At 48.9% G+C, this 11085-nt stretch overlaps 1 protein-coding gene across 1 annotated transcript in view; it reads right to left on the bottom strand.

The window, feature by feature from the left end:
* Positions 1–1193: 1193 nt before the first annotated feature.
* ANKRD60 (ankyrin repeat domain 60) overlaps positions 1194–11085 on the bottom strand; it is an 11140-nt gene continuing 1248 nt past the window's right edge. The window contains exons 3-6 of the mRNA XM_011936729.1: positions 10857–11085; positions 5716–5846; positions 3995–4160; positions 1194–1504 (exon numbers count right to left, since the gene is read on the bottom strand). The exon at positions 10857–11085 is cut by the window's right edge and continues 1 nt beyond it. Of these exons, the coding sequence (XP_011792119.1) occupies positions 1194–1504; positions 3995–4160; positions 5716–5846; positions 10857–11085 (837 nt within the window). The remainder of the gene's footprint in view (positions 1505–3994; positions 4161–5715; positions 5847–10856) is intronic.

The following is an 11085-nucleotide window of genomic DNA, read 5'->3' as shown; positions in this document are numbered from 1 at the left end:
GGGTGCCTGCAATCTCAGCTACTCAGGAGGCTGAGGCAGGAGAATCACTTGAACCTGGGAGGCAGAGGTTGCAGTGAGCCACAATGGCACCACTGCACTCCAGCCTGGGCAATAGAGCAAGACTCCGTCTCAAAAAAAAAAAAAAAAGTCAAGAGAGATCCTTTCAAAAAGCCAGATTTCCAGGTCTGGAGAGCTCTAAAAGATCTAGCAGCCTCTGCCTTTCATTTCTGCAGGAATCGAGTCTCAGTACCCTCTTCAGACAGCTGGCCCCATCCTTATCTTTCCTTCTTGTTTCCCACGCCCAGCTCACTCGTGCACTTGGCAGGCTGGGACCTTGAGGGAACACCAAACACATCCTGCAGCGTGGTATAAGGTTTTGCAATGCAGAGACCTGAGAGTTGAGATAGACACTCCAAGGTGGTTTGCTCAAAGGAAAGAAGGAAGGGCTATCCCAGTGCTGGCAGGAAAAGGAGAACACTAGCAAGAGGAGACTGCATGGACCCCTGGGGATGAGACAAAAGAGAAGATGTGGCCAGCCTGATTCTCATCTTCTTTTACACTGTTTCCTCCCCATCTAGTGCCAGTGTGTTACCTTTCAACAAGAGTAATAAGACATCCCTTCTGGAGAATGCGTTTGGAGAGCCAAGCTCACCCAGCTTCCCTTCTGCCCCCGACTCAAGAAGCAGACCCCTCAAAGATGGTTCAGGAAACCTGGAACATTAACTGTGGGAGCATTTAGTTCCACAGCTTTACAGACTGAAATTCACAGCCCACACCACACACGACCTCCTGACATTCGCTGGCACTTGTTTTGTACAATAACAATAGTGCTATTATCATTATTGTTATTACTCCTATTATGCCAGTGCATTAGACAGTCCCCAGAAGGGAGAGAAGGTAATTGGCTCCCATCACCCTAAGCAGCGCTATTGGGTACAATGTACAAATAGCTTAAAATTAAAAGCTGGCATCAGAGCCTGTTCAGTCTGTAATGGATTATCAAATGAGCGCAGACTTACCTCCTGCCATCAACACCCTCCCGAAATCATTTGCAAAGAGGACAGATAATTTTGTATCTGATTCAGGTTAATTGCCCTGTTTTCCTGCCTCCCTGCTCACCAAGGACCCCCATGGGATTGAACTCTGCAAAGTTGCCCAAACCAGCTTCAACAGGCAAGTGTTCCCACTGGGAGCTAATGAGGGGTCATCATCATCATCTCAGACCTAAACCCAGACTTGATCCTCTGCAAAGCATTCTTCACAACCAAGTCATTAAGATCCCTTATCCCTGACTTTGCTATCTGGTGGAGAAGGAACATCTGCCGCTCACTCTGTGTGTGGTTCAGGCGGTGTGCAATGGAGATGGGGGTCTCCCCCTTGGCATCTCTGTCGTGGATGGAGGCCCCGTGTTGGAGCAGAAGGCTTATACAGTCTGACCGACCCATCGCTGCAGCCACATGCAGGGGTGTCCTGCCCAGGGGGGATCTGCTGAGGCAGCTGGCTCCTGTAAAATAAGAACATTGGCCAGAAGGAAGATATGCGGAGGGGGAACACAGGAGGGGTCCAGGGCTGTGAAGGGAGTGTTCCCCAGGGAGGTCCTGCTGCCTGGCCCAGCTCCAGCACTGCCCTGCCTCCAGTCTGTTCCCCTGGCAGTAACCAGTGATTTTTCCAGAATGCCCATATCAACCTCCTGCTCAGATCCATCACTGCCATCCCGCCACCTGTGGGTTGATGTTCTAGGTCTTTCCCGCTCACTCTCACCATGCCTTCCCATTACTGTTCCAGCATTCCCTCCTACCATCCTCTCCTCCCCAACCCCACCACCAAGGCACCAATTATACCTACCTTCCACCTTCATCCCTAAAATACACCCTGCCCTGCCTCCTGCCCCAGGCCCGTTCACAACATTCTCATTTTATTCTGGGCTAACTCTGACCTTCCTTTAGGTTTCATTTCTTTCCTTGGGAAAATCCTCCTTAGTTCTCCCACCCCGTGAAATCTCCTGTATAAGCTCAATAGACACTCTACATCTTCACAACACTGTGTATGCCATTGACTACGGAATTATTTGTAATAATCTACTGACTTCCCCTCATAAACTCCAGGAGGGCAGAAAACACACACATTTGGCTCATTGCTGTTCTCATCCCGAGCACGTAGCTCAGTGCCTGCAGAAGACAGGCACTCGGGAAATGACGCAATGGGCAGCCTGACTCATGGACAGATTTCACTTCGATTAAGTTCCTCACTGCCTCCTGCAGATGGATGGGCTAATGACAGGTGTCCAATATGGAATTGTTGAATTGAATCAAATTCTGGATAACAAATATCATGACACAGAAAACAAGGCAATTCAATTAAATTCAGCTGACATTTCGGTAGCCAGTTTTTATGAGCTCCGGCTGGTTGGTGAGGTGAAGTTTTAAATAGGCTCTTAGAACACCAGTGTCGACCATGACACCTCCCCCCAGCAGCTGTCTGAAGAGGACAGAAAACTTTGCAAAGCTGGCTGTAATTTTTTAACTGGTGCCTTCAAATACCTCACAGTTCCATCAGAGTGAAAATGACTTTTTATGAGCTTAAGGGACTGCTGGGCTGTGCAAAAGCCCATATTTCATTTTACAACAAGCAAAGAGCAGACAGGCAGTGAAGGAAGGAAGGAGAATATTGTTGAGGTAACCTTTACCCATCACAGAGGTTTATACACCCGATGCACGGCCCAATCATCCGGCCCAGGAAATCCAAGATGTTTTCCACCTTGCTCGGCGTAAGTGGGAAAAATGGCAATGACTGAGCTGAGAGGCTGGACCCAACGCTGTGGGTAGGAAAGAAGGTGTTGTCTAATTTGGAGGCAAGCGGATACGGGAGACCCTTGGGAAAGGCCCCTCCTGAGCCCAAACCATTGGCCAAACACCACATAACATGTTCTCCCTTTTTCCAAGGAAGCTGGTGGTCTGGGCTGTTACAGCTGTTCTCCATTGTTCTTGAGTGGTCTGCATCTCCATCAGTGGGCATCTTTTCCCAAAAATATCCCACATCCAGGGAGGATAGAGTGTACACCTATGGAATGTTGTGTAAAGCTCTTTAATTTGAAGACAATGTTGTCTTAGGCTTCTGTTTCCATCTATCAAGAGAGCCAGAGAGACAGAGAGAGAGAGAGAGAGAGAGAGAGGAAGGAGGCCCTTAAGTGGAGGTGGGGTGAAAAGAGAGTTCAGCATGAATGTCTTGAGAGAAAATAATAACAAGGCTTGGAGAAGGAAGAATGGTGAGCCTGCCATCCACCACAGAGCTGTGGGTGGCTGGAGGGTGAACTATTTTGGGGTTTTTTTCTAGTTGTTTTTTTTGTTTTGTTTTGTTTTTGTTTTTTGTTTTTTGGTGTGTGTGTTTTTGTTGTATTCTCCTGTCTCAGCTTCCCCAGTACCTGTGGTACCTGCCACCACACCCACGTAATTTTTGTATTTTTAGCAGAGATGGGTTTCGCCATGTTGGCCAGGCTGGTTGTGAACTCCTGACCTCATGTGATCTGCCCACCTCGGCCTTCCAAAGTGCTGAGATTACAGGTGTGAGCCACCGTGCCTGGCCAGAGGCTAGACCATTTTGGACCGTTGCAGCATCCTAATTTCATGTGAGGCTGGAAATCACGCAGACAGCATGGGAATATTCCCAGCAATATGTCTGGTTGGAAACGAACCAGGAATCCTTTGTAGCTGCCTCTGGTGTCTTGGGTCCTGAAATTTCTGCCTCACTGAACCAGAAAGAATCTTCTTGAGACCTGGTAAAGAGAAGGAGGGCAGCCTCTGACTGGCGTACCCTAAGACACTTGCCTAGACAGGGAGCGAGTGGTCCCATGGGGACCCTGACAAGACACAGGTCCGGGACAAGACACAGGTCCGGGAAACCACTGCTGGAAGGACTTGGAACACAAGACACTCTGTCCTCTCTACCTGCAAAAAATCCCAACTCATGAATATAGCAAGCTTTCTACCATAATTACCATGTTCTAGAAGGTACTGCACAGCAACAGAGTGACCTCTGTGTGAGGCCACATACAACGCCACAAACGCCCTCTGAGATGTCCACTGCTTCCACTTCTCACCCTCAAAATGTTCTGAATTGGCAGTTCGGTAGAAGGAATCTTCAGTAAGCCCGAGACAAGATAGCTGGGCAAGATAAGAGGAGTTTGAGTTATTCTCAAAAGCGTGGCTACATTCTGCTGGATGGCTGATGGGGCATGCTCAGGGGAAGGCCTGCTTGAACGTCAAACTCAGGCTCATGTTGGGAAAAGAGAGGTGCAAAACCTCCATGAAAAGCTGAGAAACACCCAGGATAGGATGGGGAGGCCATCATTTAATGCCTTATATATGTTCAGGAAATACGAATTCGCCATCAGTCAGGCTCGGAACGCAGGAAGGTCTTCCTGTCGATGTTTTGAAGAGAGAAAATAGCTTTGCCGGGTGTCCACAGGAAGGTGGTTGAAGCCACTAAGAAAGAAAACAGCCAATACAAATGGCCTCCCAGAGGGTGATAGGCATCTCTTGGAGACCAGCTCTGGCCTTCCCATCTATTTGTGTGCCCATTGTCTCCGTTAGGTTTCCGAGCAAGCTGAACACGCAGAGGTGAACAGCCCAGTCATGTATCCGGCTCGTGGTGAGTTAAGTCTTTGAGCCTGGGAGGAAGGCTATGGGTTCCCCCAGGGAGGATACTCTGCCCTGATGTGGGAGTCAGGACTGGGGCGGTGGGAGAAGCAGAATCGAGATGAGGATGATGGCAATTCTGATAACTTCAGACAACAGGGAGGTGACCCCTGCAGCCAGAGCAAGAGTCAGAAAACCAAGCCTGGACCACACTGCTGGTGACAAAGGGGAGGGAGACAGAAGGGGCAGAGGAGCGTGCAGAGGAGGAGAAGTGGGAGGGATTGGGAGGAGGTGTGTCAGGCCTGGGTGCCCCATCCTGCCCACCCTCCCTGCCAAGGCTGCCTCCTGCCGCACCTGCCCCGAGCCCACCCACTCTTCCGAGAATGTCAGTCCCAGCCCCTGCTACACCCAGCCTTCCCTGACCCCTTTCTCAGCAAAGAACCTCTGTCTCCTCTTCTCCAGGAGCATATAGCTTTCCATCCGAATTTCTTTTCTAGAAAGAATATAGCATTGCCCCTCGTGTCGCAGTGATTCATCTTCCCTGTTGGGTATACATCTGGTTTCTGTCCTCCTGCCCCCCAGTGCCCACCCTAGAGCCCAGCTGAGAGGCCAGCAGGAGCCCTGGAGGACAGAGCGCCCACCGCTCGCCCTGGGAACAAGGGACTTCCCACCACCCCGGAACCAGGCAGCACCCGGCAGAGGCCTGTACCACAGCCCCAAGCTGTGAGCTGTGCATTTCCCAGTTATCTGGAGTTCTCCTCTCAGTGTTAAATTAGATTTCCAACCTTATCACTCATACACATGAATAGAAACGTGCTGCCTTGACTCCTTTGCGGGGCGGGGCGGGGCAGGGCGGTAAGTGGGTTATAAATCACAAATTGATAAACCCAGCAAAATGGTAAACCCAAGGAGTGAAGGCAAACCCTTGGTGCAGTATTTTGTAATTATGACACAGCTCATCGTTCTCTCTTCCCTGCTCTGAAACTGTTACTCAGATATCCATATTAAAGACTAATTTTTCCCCCACAATTTACGGTTGCTTCGTAATGTATAATATCCATTTAAAGAAGCATGAAAACACCTTGCTGGGATCCCCTTCCGCAGCCGCCAAAACAAGTTCTGTCCATCCGTCATGACGCCAGATACATAATGAAATAATCCCTCCAGGAACAACATCATGGAACTTCAGGGTAGTGTCATCCATCAAAACTCCTGCAGGGAATCATTTTTTTCTTTTAAAAAATTGCGTATTAAAGATAAACTACTACATTGGCTAAGTTAAGAGATTATCTGACCTTGAGTGCCACAAAGATAATTTTAGAAATATCGAATACGAATCTCATTTGATGGTGCCGCGTGGGTCTGTCTGTTGTTGGTAATGCTTTTTAGAAAATTAATTTGGTTCAGCTCAGATGGAAGCCGAACAAAATCACAATGCCAGCGATTTATAAAATTCTGTAATTATAACTTGTCCTATTGTGAAAAGGCACATGAGTCAGTAAAGTCATTTTATGAGGCAAACTCTACAAATAGAATGACTTAAACTTGAAGTAACCAGTCATTAGACACACAGCACAATGTGGTTATACAAGTCATATAGGGTGAACCAAAACACTCTTGGATAATGTCATTACTCGGCTAAAGAGGTGACAATGACAAAAAATTGTTGGATCTTTCAAATTGAAGCCTGGGAGGGATTTTTCCACCTTAGCACTGCTGACAGTTTAGACTGGGTAACTCCTTGTGGCAGCGGCCCCTCCTCATTGTCAGGTGTTCACAGCTTCCCGGCCTCTACTCACTAGATGCTAGCAGCACGTTCACCAAATCAAGGCAATCAAAAATGTCTCCAGGCCCAGCACAGTGGCTCGCACCTGTCATCTCAGTACTTTGGGAGGCTGAGGTGGGCAGATTGCCTGAGCCCAGGAGTTCGAGACCAGCCTGGGCAACATGGCAAAAACCCGTCTCTAGAAAAAATACAAAAATTTTCTGGGCCTGATGGCTTGCACCTGTGGTCCCAGCTACTCAGGAGGCTGAGGTGGGAGGATCACCTGAGCAGAGCTGCAGTGAGCCAAGATTGCACCACTGCATTCCAGCCTGGGCAATAGAATGAAACCCTGTCTCAAAAAAAAAAAAAAAAAAAAAAAGAAGTCTCCAGACATTGCCAAATGGGCTCTGGGGGACACAATCTCCCTAGCTGAGAGCTGATGTGATGTAAGGAGCTAATGCTGACATCCACCCCAATCTGGGCTTGGAGTACCAGAGCTCCTTTGGCCTCATGCTTTCTTTATCAGCAATGCCACCAACATCGAGTCCCAGCTCTGCCCAGGTGAGACGGTCTACATTCCAAGTCAGTGGGATTCATGAGTTTCCTGGTTTCATGATTGACTGCTTTGTGCTTGTGTACTAGGTACTTAGTGATTACTTGGTGCCCAGACTGAGTACCTTTATTCTTTCATCCTTAGGACAGCTCTCCAAGGCAGGTTTGTTATGTCCATCTGCTGATGAGCAAACGGAGGCTCACACAGCCTGTAAACAGCCACCCCAGTGCTGGCATCAGACCTGCCTCCCTCCAGGGCCACTGGCTTCCCACTTTTGGCTCTATGAGCACTAATTTGCTACCAGAAACTCAGGATGGTAGATGTCAACAGGCAATAGTGATCGGCAAATCTGTTCATTAGTGTCCTATTTGTGGTTCAGACACAGGCGATAACCGGTAATTAGTCTAAGTAAGACAACTCGACTCCCTACAACTTTGAAAATATTGAGTAAAGCTGTGTTTTGCTGAGACGTGCAAGAGTACAACTCCCACATGCTGAACAACCCCTGTAGAAATCGGAGTACATCCTCTTTTTATAAACAGGCAGCCACCGCCTTGGACTTAGACAAATACTAATTATCACCAGCTAAATAAATTATCAGAGTTGATGACAGACGTGTAAGGGCAACCCGGGCCCATGGATGTGCTCACCCCTTTTAGATTTGTGTATCTCAAGGTTTTCACACATGATCTCATTTGATCTCCCCCTGCCCCAAATTCTGAGGTGGGTAGGAGAGGCCTCAGAGGATTATTTATAGGCAGTAGCCCAAATTTCTTCTAAAAATGAGCAGCACCTTCTGTCTTTCTTGTTTACCACCCATGGCAAGCACTGCAACAGCAGAGAGAGGTCGAGCTTCTAACAGTTGCTAAGTGCCTGTTGAGTGATAGCACTGTGACATCAGTGTTAAGTCACCCCCTCTCTCTCGCTCCCTCTTAGCTTTCTTGAATTAATAGCTCAGCACAGCTCATCAGCGAAAATAAATGAACAGAAGGGGTGCCAGGCATTTGTAGTTGATGATACATAATTTTCAAATTACTTGTTTGGGAACTCTTACTAAGTCCTTCAACAACTCTCCTCACTTTTAATATGTTAAATACAGACCAGGCTGGAAACACATTTCTTTCCAAATGAAACCTCAGAAATGCCCAAGAGCATCTTCCAAATACTCCTATAGGAAAATAAATATGTCATGAACAATGCTTAACCTATTTTAAAGAGAGCAAAGGAAGGTATTTTGGCCTTCACTGTGCATTTTGAGTTTCCTGAGTCATTTCTGTCCATAGGGGGAAACGGCTCCTGAGAATTCTAGAGCTAGTGGCTCTGTGTTATGGATTAGGAAGCTGAGCCCAGAAGGGCAGTGTCTGGCAGCACCAAGCCCGTGGAGGCAGGCTGCTTTCAGATCTGTCTGTCTCCATCGCTCCCCAGCCCCTGCAGTACAGCTGCAGTCTCTCTGCAATATCAGCTGTTCACATTCTCTGTGCAGCAGCTCAGAGATTTTTTCTGTATCTTCATTTTCTTGAAGTGTGTTGTGTTGATTTCAACCAGGTGGGGAGATGATGGAGCCAGGGACTTTGATCCTGTTCTCATATCCTAAATATTGTAGGGAATCGGGATAGGGAAAGCCACGCCTTCAGGTCAGGGAAGGAGACTGATGGAAAGAGAGACGGGCTCTAGGGTGCCTGGCCTCCGCTGGGCATCTACCACATGAAACTTGTCTGGAGCGGGCCCTTGGGGTCCTAATTCAGTCACAGGGAACTTTCGGTTCTGGGTTCTGATTCCGGCTGGGCTAGCTTTGAGCTCCTGACGTGAACAAGGACATGGCTTGGAATTTGGGGTTCTGATACGTACTAGGTTAGCTCCAGTATTCAGGGTTCAACCGTGGATAGCAGCATTTGCTTTGAGACTCACGTTCCTGTGAGGGCAGTTGATTCTGGATTTGGGTTCTGATTAAAGTAAGGTTTGCTGTCTGTTTGGGGGTCCTGATGTGAAAAGGTCTGTTCTGGGATTTGGAGTCTTCACATGGGCAGGACTTGTTTTGGGATGTGGGGATCTGATGTAGCCCCGAGTAGTGTGGCATTTGGAGGGTAGGAATAGAGCACATCTGCCCTGAGATTTGGGGGTCTTCATGGTGATAAAATCTGCTCCAAAATTTGGGCTCCTGCTATATGAAGGGTTTAGTCTGGAATTTGGGGTTCTGGTATAAATAAGGTTGGCTGAAAGATTTGGGTTACATATACAAGAAAAGTTTGCTTTGAGTTTTGGGGTACTCGTGGAGGCAAGGTTTGGTTTGAACCTTGACTTCCTGATATGGACATGGCCGGCTTCAACCTTGGAGTGCTGATGTAGACATGGTTTCATGTCTGGGGGTGAATTCAGATGTGGGTGGGTTTGACTCGAGCTTTGGGATCCTGTTGTGGACAGAGTTTGTTTTATTCTTTGGAGCCCTTATGAAGACACTTTGAGGGGATTTGGGTTCTGGTATGGTCATGGTGAGCTCGGTGACTGCCTTTCAGATGTGAGCAGAGTTGGCTTTGAATTTCGGGGTCCATATGTGGGCAGGGTTCATTTTGGACTGTCATCCTTATGTAGGCAGAAGTGGCTAATGGATTGGGGTTCAGATGCACAAATGGTTAGTTGGAGACTGGGGGTCCAGAATTGGGCAACTGAGGGTCACGATGTGGGTAGAGTCTGCTCTGGGATTCAGGGTTCTTCAGGATTTGAGGCTCAAACTTGGGCAGAATTTGCATATAGCTATATGGGGTCTTGAGGAGGGCAGCGTTTGTTTCAGATGTTGGCAACCTTGTGTGGACATGGTTGTGGAGGATTCGGGGTTCTAATAGTCACATGATTAGTCTGGGAATTTGGGATTTCAGATTTAGCCGGGTTTGTTCTTGGTTGCGGGGTCCTAAAGTGGACAGAGTTTGTCTCAGCTTTGACCTCTTTGCCTGGACACGGTGGTTGGAGCATCCGGAGTTCTGAGTCATGGTTAGCCTGGAGATTAAGGGTTCAGTCTTGGGCTGGTTTGTTGATTTTGGGGTCCTGAGATGGACAGGGTTTGTTTTGATTTGGCGTCCTTGCAAGACAAAAGTGGCTGGAAAATCTGGGGTTCTGAAGTAGTCATGGGTAGCCTGGAGATTTGGGGTTCAGTTGGGCATGGTTGCTCTGGATTTGGGGGTCCTGAAGTGGTTAAAGTTTGTTCAAGCCCTGGCATCCTGGGGTGGGTGTGGTAGCTGGAGGATCTGGGGTTCTGAGGTAGTCATAGTTAGCCTGGAGATTTGGGGTTTGGTGTTAGGCAATTTTGTTCTGCGTTTGTGGGTCCTGAGGTCAGCAGGGTTTGTTTCAGGGTCGGCATGCTTGCGTGGACATGGTTGGCTACAGGATTTGGGGTTCTGATGTTCTCAAGACCAGCATGGAGGAGGACTTGGGGTTTGCTCTGAGTGTGGGGTACTGACATGGGCAGGCTTGCCCTGGGTTTGGGGGTCCTGCTGAGGACAGGCTTTGTTTCAGACAAGTCTTATGGGCTTTGGGACCTGTGCTCCTTATGAAGACATAGGGAGCCTGAGGGTCTGGCTTCTGGGGGGTCCTGGCTTGGACACGATTTGCTCAGGGTTGGCAGATGCAGCCCAATCCAGGCAGGACCTGCTTGTGGATTCGGGTCATGTGGACAAGGTTTGCCTTGATTGGGAGTCCAATTCGAATCCCGTGTGTTTGAGATTGGGAAGTCCCTCTGTGACCAGGACCCCAAGTGGCCCTTCCATCTGCGTTTCAGGGTGGCTGGGTTTCAGGGCTTTCCTTTGCCATCTGGGGTTTCTCACGTAAGCAAGCTTCCCTTTGGGAATCCAGCTTCAGAAGTGGACAGGGTGCCCTTGCATGTGGCCAGGGAAGGGGTCAGGGCAGAAGCCACCTTCGTCGAGGTATTGGAGCCGCTGGAGGTTGAAGGGAATGCCGACCATCAGGTCCAGTTCCTCTTTGAGCTCCCGCACGGTCATGTCGCCGCGGCAATTTGCCACGCGGAATATCTCCCCCGTCTCCTCCAGCCGCACCCGCAGGACGAAGACGTCAGGGGCCAAGTCGGGCGACGGGCTCGTGGCCTTCGGGTCACCGACGAGCCGCTGGCTCCGGCCGCGGGCACA

Source organism: Colobus angolensis, unplaced genomic scaffold (genome assembly GCF_000951035.1).
Source record: "Colobus angolensis palliatus isolate OR3802 unplaced genomic scaffold, Cang.pa_1.0 Scaffold156, whole genome shotgun sequence".
Classification (NCBI taxonomy): Eukaryota; Metazoa; Chordata; class Mammalia; order Primates; family Cercopithecidae; genus Colobus; species Colobus angolensis.
Note: the sequence above shows the minus strand (reverse complement) of the source record. Positions and strands in the feature narration are given on the sequence as shown.